The sequence below is a fragment of the Schistocerca cancellata genome, chromosome 3 (assembly GCF_023864275.1).
Source record: "Schistocerca cancellata isolate TAMUIC-IGC-003103 chromosome 3, iqSchCanc2.1, whole genome shotgun sequence".
Lineage (NCBI taxonomy): Eukaryota > Metazoa > Arthropoda > Insecta > Orthoptera > Acrididae > Schistocerca > Schistocerca cancellata.
This window is the reverse complement of record NC_064628.1, coordinates 844,224,923-844,242,989: the sequence shown is the minus strand read 5'-3', so window position 1 is coordinate 844,242,989 and position 18,067 is coordinate 844,224,923. Positions and strand designations below refer to the sequence as shown.

The 18,067-nt window shown below is 44.1% G+C and overlaps 1 protein-coding gene across 1 annotated transcript in view; it reads left to right on the top strand.

The window, feature by feature from the left end:
• LOC126175905 (facilitated trehalose transporter Tret1-like) overlaps positions 1-18,067 on the top strand; it is a 90,940-nt gene that overhangs the window by 48,142 nt on the left and 24,731 nt on the right. The window contains exon 2 of the mRNA XM_049922969.1: positions 13,793-14,127. Within this exon, the coding sequence (XP_049778926.1) occupies positions 13,793-14,127 (335 nt within the window). The remainder of the gene's footprint in view (positions 1-13,792; positions 14,128-18,067) is intronic.

Below are 18,067 nucleotides of genomic sequence, written 5' to 3'. Positions count from 1 at the left end.
CTTTCAACATGACTTGATTTTATTGCACCTGATGATGAAGCTAAAATGCAGCGAACCTAGGTGTGCCAAGTCTTATAGCTAAAGCGCTATTATCTTTTCAACATGATATATCCAGGCTCCGGCAGCCATGATTTCAGAGTCTGCTGCGAAAGTAGTAACTCTGAAACTTTATTTCGTTCATCGTATTAGATGATTTAGGAAAGCCTGCAGCTGTGTCATTCGTGGTTTAAATAGTGAAAACTGCCCAGTTACTCATTTTTTTATGCTTAGCACAACGCGTTGAGAGAGTATACGCCAATTTTCAAGAGCATTTGCTTATATGTACACAAATGCGCAAATAAGCTTGAACATGAGAATAAATTCCTTAAACTCGGTGTACTAAGCATAAAAAAATAACTAACTCCTGCAGTTTTGACTATTTAAATCATTTAAAACTATTTGAAATATCAAAATACATTAAAATGCTCAATAATCGAAAAGTACATAAAGGCAATCTTGTTTGATGCTACTGATGTAAACAACTAAATAGACGATCACAAGAGATGGCATCTACAGGCAACATGCGGAAAACAGTGTTACCTCGAGATCCGTCCGTAACGGATGGCGCACGAAACAAGTGTGCGCTCAGGATCCGTCCGCAGTGTGTTAAGTTTCCCTGGGGTATAATTGATATTAGGTTCTTTCCTATTGAGTATTCATCATTCTGAGTAACGTATAATTCTATCCGTCAAAACCGCTTGATTTTGTGCTCCAAGCAGATTGTGCAGAAAATATTGACGTTAACAGGTTATAGATTGAGTGTTAGTTCTTCGAAATCTGAGGAGCTCCATTTTAAGCAGCTCATCGTGATTGTTAGTAGCCGCGACTGTCGTGACAAAGGGAGTGAAGAAATGCGTCATGCTGAGAAACGACAACAGGACGCAAGAAGGAGACGCTGCTGACATCGGCAGTTTTCGCGTTACGTCGCAGCATGCGTAAATCCGTGTATCAGAATCACGATAGTAAAACATACCACTGCTGTTATAATCCATTACATAATGCTGCCTGTCGACAAGTTTAGTGTTTGTTGCCACCGACCCTAACTTCGGCCGAAATAACAACGCCGTGGCGCTTCCTCTTCTGTCGGCACGGTCTGGTCGTCAGCCGGTCTGGATGGACTTCGCGAGAACTGACAGGAGAATCGATGTTCCCTGTTACTTAACGGCTTGCCAGCGCGCAAAGTTTGTCAGCTGCAAGTGATGGTCAAGGTTTCATTTTTCTGACCGTCAACTAGGACGTCCAATAAGCGGATGTACGTGTCGGCAAGGTTCTCCTAATCTTAAGAGACCACGGCAAGTGCCATAAATCCGATTTCCCAGAAACTACGCTCAGTGGAAGAGAGCCAAAATAAACGAACACGTGTCCTGGCTTATCCGTAAATATTCGCCCTTTTCTCAAAAAACGGAGGTCAATGTTCTCGACGCAATTTTGATGCCTTTTAGCGCGCTATAACCTCAGTCCAGTTGGTGGCATAGTGACTGGTATCACGGCCTCTCACTTCTGTGTCCCGTGTTCGAAACCCGATTATTCTTTTTATTTAATTTTTTTTCATTTATCCACACATAACCTTACAAGGCTACTACATGAATTTTTCTTATCAGGTTAGAGAATACATATGCGTTACATTAATTGTAAAATTGCAGCTGGGTTTCACAATAAGAGTCATACATTTATTTTATATTGTATGTGTGTGTTTGGTATTTTCTGGGGTTACAGACTTCTAAATTCTCATTCTTATCCTCCACTCTTATATCAGTTCTTAATTATTATATTTTATTCAAATAGTTATTTTGAGGAAGATACGGTGCGTTTCCATTGAATGATACCGTTAGTAGACACATTCAAAACACAGAAATTCCAAATTTGCCACAGCGACATTTATTCATATGGCTCTTACTCCGGAAAGACGCGTCGTTAACACTACCGACTATTTTACTTGTTGGCAATAATTTCACATCAAATCAAGCATCACTGAACGCTTCTCCGAAAACTGGCGCTTGCAACTGATTATGAATCAAGATACGCTACTGGAATTTCACCTAAAACAATTTCAATTAATTTTCCCACGGATTTATTAGTATTACTTTTTCTATTTGTAAATTTATTCACCAGACAGACAATTAGGAGACGAATGACAACGTTATTTAAATATTCACTGGAAAATATCCGTGTAGTAGTGTTCTATAGCCATTGGTAGATAAACGAAAAACAAAGATAAAAATAATGATCGGGTTTGGAACAAAATGCAAAATTGTGAAAATGCGGCAGTAGCCCTAAGCCCCTCTTCGACTGGTCTATTTACTCGCTGAAAGGCACATAAATTACCTCCAAAACTTTGACCGTCGTTTTCTAAAAAAACGGTTGAACGTAAACGGATAAGCTTAATTTGACTCCTTTTCAACACGGTGGCAATTCTGGGAAATACGGGATATGACGCTTATGCACTATGTTAATCAGCATCTTGACGGCTGCCGATCCCAGTACCTGCAGTTCACTTTCACTTTTATGCTCCGCAGGTCATCTTAATGTGTGCGGAGGAGTGTTCCTTACGTTCTACCATCATCCTTTCTTTTCCCATCACAAACTGGCACTGGTAAGACTCTGTATAAATCTACATCTACTTGCGCTCTCCGCAACCAAGAACAACGTGCGAGGTGGAGGGTGCTTACAAGGGAACCTCCCCATCGCACCCCCCTCAGATTTAGTTATAAGTTGGCACAGTGGATAGGCCTTGAAAAACTGTACACAGATCAATCGAGAAAACATGAAGAAGTTGTGTGGAACTATGAAAAAAATAAGCTAAATATACAAACTGAGTAGTCCATGCGGAAGATAGGCAACATCAAGGATAATGTGGGCTCAGTAGCGCCGTGGTCCCGTGGTTAGCGTTAGCAGCTGCGGAACGAAATGTCCTTGGTTCAAGTCTTCCCTCGCGTGAAAAGTTTAATTTTTTATTTTCAGACAATTATCAAAGTTCAGATACTCACACATAATCAACTTCGCTCTCCAAAATTCCAGGACATGTTCAGATTTGCTTGGACATATGCAGGATTTGACAGTCTACACACGAAAAAATTTGATAACGTTAAAGACATATGTTTTGACAGAGCACAGAGAAAACTGTGCGACTGTGAAACTGTTGCATTCATTTGTTGCAGTTTATGTGACAAACTCTTATGTTTTCATCACTTTTTTGGAAGTGATTATGACATCCACAAGAAAACCTAAATCGGGCAAGGTAGAAGAACCTTTTCACCCATTCGCCAAGTGTACAAGTTAGGTCGATCGACAACATATTCCTGTCATGTGACGCACATGCCGTCACCAGTGTCGTATAGAATATACCAGACGTGTTTTCCTGTGCAGGAATCGGTTGACCTATGACCTTGCGATCAAATGTTTTCGGTTCCCATTGGAGAGGCACGTCCTTTCGTCTACTAATCGCACGGTTTTGCGGTGCGGTCGCAAAACACAGACACTAAACTTATTACACTGAACAGAGACGTCAATGAACGAACGGACAGATGATAACTTTGCGAAAATAAAGAAAGTAAAAATTCTTGCTCGAGGGAAGACTTGAACCAAGGACATTTCGTTCCGCAGTTGCTCACGCTAACCACGGGACCACGGCGCTACTGAGCCCACCATATCCTTGATGTTGCCTATCTTGCGCATGGACTACTCAGTTTGTATATTTTGCTTATTTTTTTCATAGTTCCACACAACTTCTTCCTGTTTTCTCGATTGATCTCTGTTCAGTTTCTCAAGGCCTATCCACTGTGCCAACTTATAACTAAATCTAAGGGGGGTGCGATGGGGAGATACCCTTGTTAGTACCAATGTTTGTGATTTTCTAATTTTCCATTCGCGTAGTGAGGAAAGAATGCGTGCCTATATGCCTGTGCACGCAACTTATTCTCTGTGTTCTCATTCCCGGGTTCGATTCCCGGCGGGGTCAGGAATTTTCTCTGCCTCGTGATGACTGGGTGTTGTGTGATGTCCTTAGATTAGTTAATTTTAAGTAGTTCTAAGTTCTAGGGGACTGCTGACCATAGATGTTAAGTCCCATAGTGCTCAGAGCCATTTTTTGTTGTTCTCAGGGCGAGATAAACGACGGTGGCAGCAAAAACGTCGCACATTCGTCCAGCACTAGTCATGTTAATTCAACCAACAGGGTGTTGCGAGAAACGTGTCACCCTTCTTCCGAAGATGCTCATTAAAGTTCTTCGAGCACTCCTCCTAGATTCCGTATGGGCTGGCTATATCACTCTGTTGCGAATGCTACCCCCAAGCTTGTCCCTGAATTCGTTGAAGGGTTGCTCCAACCCCTGCTTGATTTATTTATTTATTTATTCGAGTTAGCAGCATTCACTTGGGGATCTATGTACTGAGGTGACAAATGTCGTGAGATAGCATTATGCACATATGCAGATGGCGGTAGTATCGCGCACACTAAAAGAGCATTGCATAGGCGGAGCTATCAATTTTACTCAGGAGATTCTCGTGAAAAGATTTCCTACGGGATTAAAGCCGCACTTCGGGACTTAAGGCTTTGAACGCGGTATGGTAATTGGAGCTAGACGCATGGACATTTCGGAAATCGTTAGGGAATTATACAGGGCGGGCCATTGATCGTGACCGAGCCAAATATCTCACGAAATAAGCGTCAAACGAAAAAACTACAAAGAACGAAATTTGTCTAGCTTGAAGCGGGAAACCAGATAGCGCTATGGTTGGCCCGCTAGATGGCGCTTATTTCGTGAGATATTTGGCCCGTCACGATCAATGAACCACCCTGTATATCCCGAGATCCACAGTATCAAGAGTGTGCTGAGAACACCAAATTTCAAACAATACCTCGCATTACGGACAGCGCAGTGGCAGACGGCCTTCACTTAACGTCCAAGATAGCGACGTTTGCGTTGAGTTGTCAGTGCTAACAGACAACAACCACTGCGTGAAATATCCGCAGAAATCAATGTGAGACGTACGACGAACGTATCTACATCTACATCCATACTCCGCAAGCCACCTGACGGAGTGTGGCGGAGGGTACTTCGAGTACCTCTATCGGTTCTCCCTTGTATACCAGTCTCGTATTGTTCGTGGAAAGAAGGATTGTGGTATGCCTCTGTGTGGGTTCTAATCTCTCTGATTTTATCCTCATGGTCTCTTCGCGAGATATACGTAGGAGGGAACAATATACTGCTTGACTCTTTGGTGAAGGTATGTTCTCGAAACTTAAACAAAAGCCCGTACCGAGGTACTGAGCGTCTCTCCAGCAGAGTCTTCCACTGTAGTTTATCTATCAACTCCGTTCGCTATCGCAATTACTAAATGATCCTGTAACGAAGCGCGCTGCTCTCCGTTGGATCTTCCCTATCTCTTTTATCAACCCCACCTGGTACGGATCCCCACACTGCTGAGCAGTATTAAAGCAGCGGGCGAACAAGCGTACTGTACCTACTTCCTTTGTTTTCGGATTGCATTTCCTTAGGATTCTTCCAGTGAATCTGTCTGGCATCTGCTTTACCGACGATCAACTTTATATGATCATTCCATTTTAAATCACTCCTAATGCGTACTCCCAGATAATTTATGGTATTAACTGCTTCCAGTTGCTGACCTGCTATATTGTATCTAAATGATAAGGGATCTCTCTTTCTATGTATTCGTAGCACATTACACTTGTCTACGTTGAGATTCATTGCCATTCCCTACACCATGCGTCAATTTGCTGCAGATCCTCCTGCATTTCAGTACAATTTTCCATTGTTACAACCTCTCGATATACCACAGCATCATCCGCAAAAAGCCTCAGTGAACTTCCGATGTCATCCACCAGGTCATTTATGTCTATTGTGAATAGCAACGGTCCTACGACACTCCCCAGCGGCACACCTGAAATCACTCTTACTTCGGAAGACTTCTCTCCATTGAGAAAGACATGCTGCGTTCTGCCACCTAGGAAATCTTCAATCCAATCACACAATTGGTCTGATAGTCCATATGCTCTTACTTTGTTCATTAAACGACTGTGGGGAACTGTATCGAACGCCTTGCGGAAGTCAAGAAACACGGCATCTACCTGGGAACCTGTGTCTATGGCCCTCTGAGTCTCGTGGACGAATAGCGCGAGCTGGGTTTCACGCTACCGTCTTTTTCGGAACCCATGCTGATTCCTACAGAGTAGATTTCTAGTCCCTAGAAAAGTCATTGTACTCGAACATAGTGTGTTCCAAAATTCGCCGACCGCGGTGGCCGTGCGGTTCTAGGCGTTTCAGTCCGGAACCGCGAGACTGCTACGGTCGCAGGTTCAAATCCTGCCTCGGGTATGGATGTGTGTGATGTCCTTAGGTTAGTTAGGTTTAAGTAGTTCTAAGTTCTAGGGGACTGATGACCTCAGATGTTAGGTCCCATAGTGCTCAGAGCTATTTGAACCATTTTTTTTTGTTCCAAAATTCTACAACTGATCGACGTTAGAGATATAGATTCATAGTTCTGCACATCTGTTCGACGTCCCTTCTTGAAAACGGGGATGACCTGTGCCCTTTTCCAATCCTTTGGAACGCTACGCTCTTCTAGAGACCTACGGTACACCGCTGCAAGAAGGGGGGCAAGTTCCTTCGCGTACTCTGTGTAAAATCGAACTGGTATCCCATCAGGTCCAGCGGCCTTTCCTCTTTTGAGCGATTTTAATTGTTTCTCTATCCCTCTATCGTCTATTTCGATATCTACCATTTTGTCATCTGTGCGACAATCTAGAGGACTACAGTGCAGTCTTCCTCTGTGAAACAGCTTTGGAAAAAGACATTTAGTATTTCGGCCTTTAGTCTGTCATCCTCTGTTTCAGTACAATTTTGGTCACAGAGCGTCTGGACATTTTGTTTTTATCCGCCTACCGCTTTGACATAAGACCAAAATTTCTTAGGATTTTCTGCCAAGTCAGTACATAGAACTTTACTTTCGAATTCATTGAACGCCTCTCGCATAGCCCTCATCACACTACATTTCGCTTCGCGTAATTTTTGTTTGTCTGCAAGGCTTTGGCTATGTTTATGTTTGCTGTGAAATTCCCTTTGCTTCCGCAGCAGTTTTCTAACTCGGTTGTTGTGCCACGGTGGCTCTTTTCCATCTCATACGATCTTGCTTGGCACATACTCATCTAACGCATATTGTACGATGGTTTTCAACTTAGTCCACTGATCCTCAACACTATCTGTACTTGAGACAAAACTTTTGTGTTGAGCCGTCAGGTACTCTGAAATCTGCTTTTTGTCACTTTTTCTAAACAGAAAAATCTTCCTACCTTTTTTAATATTTCTATTTACGGCTGAAATCATCGACGCAGTAACCGCTTTATGATCGCTGATTCCAGTTAGGACAGTGCGTCGGAATTTGTCGTTAAAGGGTTATGGCAGCAGACAACCGATGCAAGTGTTTTTGCTAACAGCACGACATCGCCTGCAGTTCCTCTCTTGGGCTCGTGACTGTATCGCTTTGACTCTACGCGACTGTAAAACCGTGGTCTGGTCAAATGAGTCCCGATTTTAGTTGGTAAGAACTGATTGCAGGGTTCGCGCGTGACACAGACGCCACAAAGCCATAGACCCTAGTTGTCAACAAGGCACTGCTCAAGTTGATAGTGGATCCGTAATGCTAATGGAATGTGAGGTGTGGTTACATGGAGTGGAGTACGTCGTCTGATCCAACTGAATCGATCATTGCCTGGAAATGGTTACGTTCGGCTACTTGGAGACCTTCTGCAGCCAATGATGGAATTTTTACGGACGACAGTGCGCTGCACTTGTACACGATTGGTTTGAATAACATTCTGGACAGTTCGAGCGAATGATTTCGCCATCCAGATCCCATCGAATATTTATGCTATATAAGCTAGAGGTCATATCGTGCACAAAATCCTGCTCTGGCTACATTTTCGCAAATATAGATGGCTTTAGAAGCAGCATGGTTCTGTATTTTTGCAGGGGAGTTCCAACGACTTGTTAAGTCCATGCCAGGTCAAGTCGTTGCACTACGCCGGACGAAAGGAGGTCCGACATGGTAACCCATGACTTTTATCACCTCAGTGTAGTAATCAGAAAACATTGCTTGAGCTCTTGTCAATGCCTTGTTCAAGGTCATCTGTCTGTATCGTCAAAGCAAGGTCATCAGCATATCTGAAACTTTCGCGTGTATTACGTCTTGGCTGATAATTTGTGTAAACTTCCAAGAGCACCGGTGACAATACACTCCCTTGGTTTACACCATTTCTTTTGTCCCTCCAAGGGCTGTCACTTGCTTGAAATTCAACACTGAATCTATGATTGTCCAGTAAATTGGCAACTACTCTAGTAAAATCACGGTCCTGGGTTAGAGCAATTGTAGTGATCATCACCACTTCATAAGAACTCCAAATGCCGGCCGAAGTGGCCGTGCGGTTAAAGGTGCTGCAGTCTGGAACCGCAAGACCGCTACGGGCGCAGGTTCGAATCCTGCCTCGGGCATGGCTGTTTGTGATGTCCTTAGGTTAGTTAGGTTTAACTAGTTCTAAGTTCTAGGGGACTAATGAGCTCAGCAGTTGAGTCCCATAGTGCTCAGAGCCATTTGAACCAAGAACTCCAAACACTACAGCAACACCCTTTAATTAGTCGCACTATTGTCCTCTAAGCGATCTCCTTTAATGATGTAATGGTCTTTCCTCGATCTGTTATATTCGCCTTCAGGTGTTCGTTCTATCTCATCGCGCTAGTTAGTATATTGGCTGTAAGTATTTAAATACTCTGGATGTGCTCTAGATCTTAGTCAGTAATCTTGTAATATTACCGATTTCTTTCTCTCCGTCATAGACATTATCATGTATCTGTCCACATTTAGAGAACGCTCTATTCATTACATCATTTCACCCTAGTGTTTTTTTTCGTTTCTTAATTATCTTCCAACGTGGACATTCTCTTGTAGCTCGTAATTCTTTAATTGGTAACTGATTGAGGCATATACCGGAAGAAGTAATACGTTGTTATTAGAGTACTGAAACGTTACCTCTCTGACATTTTCTGTGAAGCCCCTGTCTAATGGAACACGCTCTTCTCGCAGTACCTATTTATGACTCCAGGATGACTCCAAATCATTCGGCGAAGAACAGTCAAGGATTGATCTACGAAAGGTTTTTCGTAGGCTGACACCTTTGTTACTGAAGTAATTTATTTTTAAGACTATTCAATGAATCGGTCTGACATTTGTTCATCTTTCAGCTTCTTTCATGTGGGAAGTGAAAACACTATCCTAAGGCTCTTTGAGCTTGTAGTGGTTTCCATCAGGTCATTTACAGATAACGGTCTTGCAACACTGCTTTGGGATAAACCCGAAGCAGTTTCCATATTTAACGTTCAAGACTAACTTCTAAGAAGGGTTCCAGCCAGTCACAAATCTGATTCTGTATTCTACAAGCTCGTGTTTTGTTCACGTGATGACTGTAGAGAAATGTGTCATATGACTTCCGGAAGTCAAGAAACATGGCATGTGTTGAGTTTCGGTGGAATGCTGCTTGAGGTATATGGGTCGTAATTCTACCAGTTTTACTTCAGCAGCATTACTACACGACTACGATCGTCTGTGCCGTAATTTTTACTTCAACTTGAAATGTCACACATATTTTCCCAGTCGCTCGAGGCGCTTTGTAGTCCGAACGAGAAACTGCTAGACGCGAAGCAAGTTGGTTCTCACAGACTCCCGCCTGTCCGCGTCCTCGCGTTGCTGGCAAACGTTGCCAAGGTCGGCGAGGTCACAAAACAACCTCCGATAAACATGTTTCCGATTGTGTAGGTAGTTCAGTTCCAATCTTGTCGGCGAATAAATGTTTCCTTTATTGATGACATAAAACATGTTTTCTTGTGACTTAACTAAATTCATTACGTTGCTGCTGCCGGAGTTACGTTTACGTACACACACACACACACACACACACACACACACACACAGAGAGAGAGAGAGAGAGAGAGAGAGAGAGAGAGAGAGAGAGAATGGTTCAAATGGCTCTGAGCACTATGGGACTCAACTGCTGAGGTCATTAGTCCCCTAGAACTTAGAACTAGTTAAACCTAGCTAACCTAAGGACATCACAAACATCCATGCCCGAGGCAGGATTCGAACCTGCGACCGTAGCGGTCTTGCGGTTCCAGACTGCAGCGCCTTTAACCGCACGGCCACTTCGGCCGGCAGAGAGAGAGAGAGAGAGAGAGAGAGAGAGAGAGAGAGAGAACATTTTTTATTGATACTTCTGGTGCTTTGCAGCCTGTGCAAATTTAGCGAACGTCATTGAGATTCAGAAATCGATAAAAGCTGTACGAAATGATATTTATTACAGATAAGGCAACCTTCAGCAGCGTTATAAAAATTAGTAAATGGAAGTAGTAAATTATTTTTACTGTTGGTCTTTGCAGATAAAAATACAGCCACATTAAGTAACTCTTCCGTCACACATTGAGAGAATACTTCCATACTAAAAAATGAAAAACTCGCTCTGTTTGATCTGCTGCCATTGCTAACCGGTTTTCCGTTTAGAAGGTCATCGTCAAGCAGGAATGGCATTGGAAGACGAACGCGAATTAAAATTCGATTAGAGCGACCACGATTCTACAGTTTTCTATCTTTAACATGCGGACAATTTCCATTTTAGCTCCTTCATTACTGATAGTGTATGTTCAGGAAGTCCATGACTGCGTAAACTTCGCGTATACTCGTACACTAGAACTTCACCGAAAGCACAGGTTGCACGTTGGGAATAAGTCTCGTGCTCAGATGCATGAGACTTAGAACACAACACTGGCTTTACTGTACAGCTGCGTCCGTGTGCGCCCCCGGTGTGGGGCACGTTACTCATATTGGCGCCGCACAGTGGGCTTCGCAACCTGGACATAACAGAAAAATGGATATAAAGTCCTATGAAACTGTGCTCTTTTTAGATTCTTTGGATCGCTCATTAGGAATCGGATGTCGAAATTACAAATTTCAAAATGTCGGATCCATTTGGCGGATCAAAAATTATAAATTTAGCGGATTCAAGCAAAATTTCGCTGATAAATTAGAAGCCGAAACTGTCGTGTTGAAATGTTTTAGTCGTTATTGTATATTTTTATATCTAAAACGTAACCACATTCGTCGCTTATGTCATTCAGAAGAGTCGCTGCTGGGTTGTCAACTGGGAGATGGTTCGAAAAGCACATCTTTTATCTCAGGTGGCAGCTGTTTATCTTCTTCAATTGCCATTTTCTGGAGTCTCGAGATGAAAGGATCCATAGAGGCCAGAAGCTGATGGAATACGAGATGCATGGTTATCTCACTGGAATATTTGTGTGTAAAGTCCCGGTAATGCCAGGTGTCCTTATCCCGAGCTTCCTGCGCATCTTCAAATAGTCGACCAATTGGCAACAGGGCTGCTTCGGTTAAGGCACATCAGTGCATCAAAACTAAGTGGGCTTATGTCGGCATCTTGTATTATATAGCCGAATATTGTGTGTCCCGTGAATCTGGTCGAGAAGAAATGTACCTTTCAGTTCTACAGTTCTCTGTACAAAATTTGAATACTTCTGCAGCATTTCGCGAAGAAAGAAATATTACTCGGGGAAATTTTAATCTTGTAAAAAAATTATTTGCGAATTTGCGAAAAAAATTGATCGCAATTAGGAATAGCCCCCAAAGAATACTACCGAAAATACTAATTACTTCCTTTTTAGTTTGAGATAATTGCAACAATGAAGGACGCATTTTTACCATGCGGCACTGTCGCTCGGTAGAGAAATTACCGTCCACTAAAACGAGCCGGCCGGTGTGGCCGAGCGGTTCTAGGCACTTCAGTTTCGAACCGCGCGACCACTGCGGTCACAGGTTCGAATCCTCCTTCGAGCATGGATGCGTGTGATGTCCTTAGGTTAGTTAGGTTCAAGTAGTTCTACGTTCTAGGGGACTGATGACCTCAGCAGTTAAGTCCCATAGTGCTCAGAGCCATTTGAACCACTAAAACGTACAAATATAGGCACGCAGACGCATTTGAAATTGTTAAGTGTACTAAGATGACTGTTCGAAAAGTAAGGTCTGATCGGTCGTGAAATAGAAACCACAGTGAAAATTAAAAAAATTTTATTTGCAGCAGTTTGCTGCACATTCCAGCTAGTTCTCTACACAGTCGCCGCTTCGAGTTAGACATTTCTCGTAGCGTTTACCAGCTTTCCAATACCGCCGTCATAGAAGGCAGCCGCCAATTCTCTACGCTGTTCCGCTGTTCATTTTCTGTGCCAATATGTTGTCTTCTTAGCCAGCTGTTCATGTGAGCAGAGAGATGAGCATCAGAGAGAGCCAAGTCCGGGCCGAAGAAGGAAATGGATCACATTTACGTTGTGTAGGGTTGCATGAAATCGTACGAAACCTATCTACGGGCACCAATACTTGAAGGGAGACACTACTATTCTAAGCATCTATACGTGTTAACTGTGTGCTAAGAACTGAAAAGAGTCACGTAACGCGATCGACAGGCACATTAAAGACTCTGCCCAACACATCTGTGCAAATTTTTCAATGTCGTTCTCGTTTCGTGACCGATCAGATCTTGCTTTCCGTATAACACTTGCATTAAAGTAGTAGAAGAGCCATTTAGGAGGGTAGAGCCATACAGAGTAAATTTTGTAGCCAATGATTTCGGAAAATATTAGTAGCAGTTTAGCTTTAATTCCATATATGTCATTGCACCGGTTAAAAATGTCATAAACAGCCTTTGGAGGCGATCCACCTTACTTTATCCTGACAATTAGGCAGCTGTAATATATTACACAGGCTACACAAACAGTATCTGAAAACATCTGTCGCCGTTCGATTCACTGTATGGAATGACGCTGCAACATTGGGCAAGTATGCATCGGCGTAATTTAAAAAGAAAAAGAAAAACAAATAAAAAATTCGCGGGACTTAAGTCGGAACGTGGAATTGAAAAAAAGTCTCCCCAGGTTTTGAAGCGAGTTGGCCCACTGTGCTTAATTTACGAATCTGCGTCTGCAGTGACAATTACTATGAATTAGCTCGTAGAGTTAGAATGCGTGTTGTACTATAAAATTTGACACCATTCGTCGCAAGTGGCCTCTAATCCAATTGTCTATTGCTTGTCTATATTAGTGTTGTTCTGCAAGAAAGGTCACAGTGCTTACAAGCAAACCGAGGGATACACTCAGAGGTCGATAGGCTTTGAATATAAAGTAGAGCAAAATAAAAGACTTTTTGTATTGTGCCCATGCAACGATTAAGGGGGTGAAGCACCACCTGAGAAAAAAATGAGTTCAGTATTTCCGAATGATTAACGTTGAAAGGGTAGCAGGTATGAAAAGACATTTTAAATAAAAATTTTCTCGTTTGTAATGTACATTACAACGGTGCACCCAGATTTATCGGAAAGTTAATTTTTTTCGAAATCCCCCGTGGTTGGTGCGGAAAATCAAAGTCATCAGCTTTTTTGTTTCGAACAGTTCTTCACTTGCTCATAATCGTACAGGTTTATAGTAACGTTACAACAAGGGGGGTCCGATGGGAAGTTTCCCTTGTAAGTTACGCACCACCCTAGTAACATTGCTGGCTGCATAAAAAGACAGCGGTAGGGGCAGCTGAATCACCCTGAAGAGACGATACTGACGCGAAAGTAGACTCGTTACCTTACGTCACGGTACCGCTACCGCCTAATAACGTGTGGCCTGCTCTGTTTCGCCGCCAGACCGGACGCGCCAATGCTGCAGAACGGCGCCGGCGCGCAGGCTCAGCTGCTGGCGTCGGAGAAGCTGGGCCCCGTCGACGCCGCCGCCGCCCTCGCCCTGCGGCTGCCACCGGCGCCGCCGCACGCGGACGCCGACGGAGACGACGACGCTGGGGGCCGGCGCCGCCCCAGGTGGAGCAGCGCGGGGACGCGCAACCAGCTGCTGGCCGCCTCCGCCTGCCTCCTCCTCACCGCCGGCTGCGGCTTCCCCATCGGCTTCTCTGCCGTCATGCTGCCACAGCTGCGACACAACGACTCCGTCATCCACACCAACGAGGATATGGAATCCTGGATAGGTCAGTGCCGGCCGCTCTCCCCTCTTTGCTCTGCGATAATATTCGGCAGGTCGGCGACGCGTTCTGTCACCGGCGACGCTGCCTTATCCAAAATGTACTTTAAGGCAAAGATTGAAGCGGCGAGGACAGTAAGCACCTAAAGTACAGTGTCATCGAGTTTTAGATTTCTAGCGTGTATGGATGCTGCTGATGCTTGTTGAGACTATGGTAAATCAGGTTCATCTTCAGGCTGATTCAGCTGCCCCTACCGATTGGTTTTATGCAACCCGCAACGCCTTGAAATAGCATGTGCAAAATTTGCATATTCTCTCTCTCATTACGTGCAAGCTATTAGTCCTATAGAAAAAATGGAGCCGCGCGGGATTAGCCGAGTGGTCTAGGCGCTGCTGTCATGGACTGTGCGGCTGCTCCCGGAGGAGGTTCGAGTCCTCCCTCGGGCATGGGTGTGTTTTTGTCCTTAGGATAATTTAGGTTAAGTAGTGTGTAAGTTTAGGGACTGATGACCTTAGCAGTTAAGTCCCATAAGATTTCACACACATTTGAAAATTTTTTGTTTGAAAAAACGGAAAATTTGGAAATTTGTGGTAAGGACTATGGGACCATGCTGCGCGCGCGCGCGCGCACACACACACACACACACACACACACACACACACACACACACACACACAAAACGCGCGCACGCGCCAGAGGGAGGACTCAGACCTCCGACAGGGGGAGCAGCGCGAACCGTGGCAAGACGCCCAAGACCACACGGCTACACCGTGTGGCCAGAAGAAATGAAAGCGACCTTTTTGAAGGTAATTTAATGTAGTCAAATTTTGTACTAGGATAAGAGAGTCCATAGTTTTCTAATAATTCAAGAAAGATGCAGAAGCTCTCTTTAGATGCATTTATCTTGAATAGCTCGACAACTGTGGCCTCCAGCGAAAACACATCTCAGTACAAAAATTTAACTACATTAAATTTCCCACAAAGAAGTCTTGTTAGTTTTTTTTTCGACGTAGGACTAATAGTTTCTAAGTAGCAAGCGAGAGAATAGGAATATCTCATATGTAGTTTTAGAAGACGTCGCGGGTTGCATAAAAGCTATCAGTAGGGATAGCTCAGTAGCCCTGTGTGTCCGTTGAGAGAGAGAGAGAGAGAGAGAGAGAGAGAGAGAGAGGAGAGCGAGCGCATATATTTTTTTCTTCCACAAAAAGCTGTCTCACTGATTTAATTTCCATATAGACCCAAAGCACAAATTATAATTTTATTTCTCTGCACTGCTCAATTCTTAATACAACGAAATTTTGTGAATTTACATTAACAGAACATAAAGTCGGTGCATTTTTTTCTTAGGAACTACAGCATTTTGAGACTGGGGTAAAAAACAATTCTGATCTATGACACCGGTGGTCTGTCTATAAATTTGATTTTCACAAACATTTATTTTTCTCAAAACTTTTGCTTTGGGCCTTTACGTTCTCTGCGCCCAGCCCGAAATAGCCTAAATTGTGACTCTCCCTGCCCCAGTATCTGCTTACCTGGATCACATGTTAAACAACGTGCTCTACACTTTGGGGTAGATCGCGAAGTAAAAAAAAAAGGGAAAAGACAATGCTGTATGGATCACAGCATAAACTATGGGTTCATGAAAGTAGCTGAGGTGTTTACAGTTTCTTGTTTAATCAAAGCAGGCTTCATGGTTCCAGACACCTTTTTAAGTCTCAACCAGCTATGATGTATATATGCAAACTGAGGTGACAAAAATTTACACAAAGGCTAGATTTGAACCCATGTCTCACGCTCACTTTTTTTCCGATATAGTTCGTTGCGTTTGGTCTGGGCGGACGTCACAAGACATCGGTTCAACTTGATCGTTGATTCCTTGACTCAGTTTTTTTTATTACAGAGAGCACGCAGCCCCCTGACCGAACACGCTAAGCTACAGTGCCGGCAGCTCAGTAGGCAGATGCGCCAACCACTATGCCACTCTGACACAGTGGCTTTGCACTAACTATGGCAGCCAATGTATGCCTCTCTCCTTAGTCGAACTTCCCATTCACGCCTCATTGCTGTTAGATTTGAGGGGGAATGCCAAGTGGGCTGAGGCGTGAATGGAAATTTGGACTGAGGAGGATGGCACGCTAGGGTAGTCTGTACAGATGGGCACAGCCACTGTGTCAGGGTGGCGCAGTGGTTAGCGCTACTGACACCGCGTGCTGTTGGCTCGCCTTGGCTGCCGGCACGGTAGCTCAGCGTCTTCGGTCAGAGGGTTGCGTGCCCTCTGTAATAAAAAAAACTGAGTTAAGCGATAACCAACGAACTTAAACGGATGTCTTACGACGTCCGCCCCGAGCAAACGCAACGAACAACATGAGAATAAAAAAAAAAGTGAGCTGGAAATCCCGGTTCGAATCCCGGTCTAGGTACAAATTTTTATTCGTCGTTTCTTGTTTAACTTGATGCTAACCTTAACTGTTGCTGCAGTCCTTACTATCACGGTGCATGACAAGGCCCGAGGGGGACGAAATTAGCCAACCGAAAACAATGAAATAGTTTCTCAAATACACTGCTTGAACCGAAAATTACTTTTATAAAGGGTAACTGGCTGTATGTCTAATGTTATTCTGACAAAATAGTGACAGTTAATACGATTGTTTTTAAATGAACAATAGTCTGATCTACATTACTGGCCATTAAAATTGCTACACCAAGAAGAAATGCAGATGATAAACGGGTATTCAGTGGACAAATATATTTTACTAGAACTGACATGTGATCACATAAAAATGGTTCAAATGGCTCTGAGCACTATGGGACTCAACTGCTGTGGTCATAAGTCCCCTAGAACTTAGAACTACTTAAACCTAACTAACCTAAGGACAGCACACAACACCCAGCCATCACGAGGCAGAGAAAATCCCTGACCCCGCCGGGAATCGAACCCGGGAACCCGGGCGTAGGAAGCGAGAACGCTACAGCACGACCACGAGATGCGGGCTGTGATCACATATTCAAGCAGTTTCGGTGCATAGATCCTGAGAAATCAGCAGTACCCAGAACAACCATGCAGCTTTAACACGATACCACAGTTCATCAAGAGTAGTGACTGACGTATTGCGATGAGCCAGTTGCTCGGAACCATTGACCACACGTTTTCAATTGGTGAGAGATCTGGAGAATGTGCTGGCCAGGGCAGCATTCGAACATTTTCTGTATCGAGAAAGGCCCGTACAGGACCTGCAACATGCGGTCGTGCATTATCCTGCTGAAATGTAGGGTTTCGCAGGGATCGAATGAAGGGTAGAGCCACGGCTCGTAACACATCTGAAATGTCACGTCCACTGTTCAAAGTGACGTCAATGCGAACAAGAGGTGACCGAGACGTGTAACCAATGGCACCCCATACCATCACGCCGGGTGATACGCCAATATGGCGATGACGAATACACGCTTCCAATGTGCGTTCGCCGCGATGTCGCCGAACACGGATGCGACCATCATGATGCTGTAAACAGAACCTGGATTCATCCGTAAAAATGACGTTTTTCCATTCATGCACCCAGGTTCGTCGTAGAGTACACCATCGCAGGCGCTCCTGTCTGTCTGTCTGTTCGTGCAGATGGTTGTTGTCTTGCAAATGTCCCCTTCTGTTGACTCAGGGATCGAGACGTGGCTGCACGATCCGTTACAGCCATGCGGATAAGATGCCTCTCATCTCGACTGCTAGTGATACTAGGCCGTTGGGATCCAGCACGGCGTTCTGTATTACCCTCCTGGACCCACCGATTCCATATTCTGCTAACAGTTATTGGATCTCGACCAACGCGAGCGGCATTGTCGCGATACTATAAACCGCATTCGCGATAGGCTACAATCCGACCTTTATCAAACTCGGAAACGTCATGGTACGCATTTCTCCTTCTTACACGAGGCATCACAACAAGGATTCACC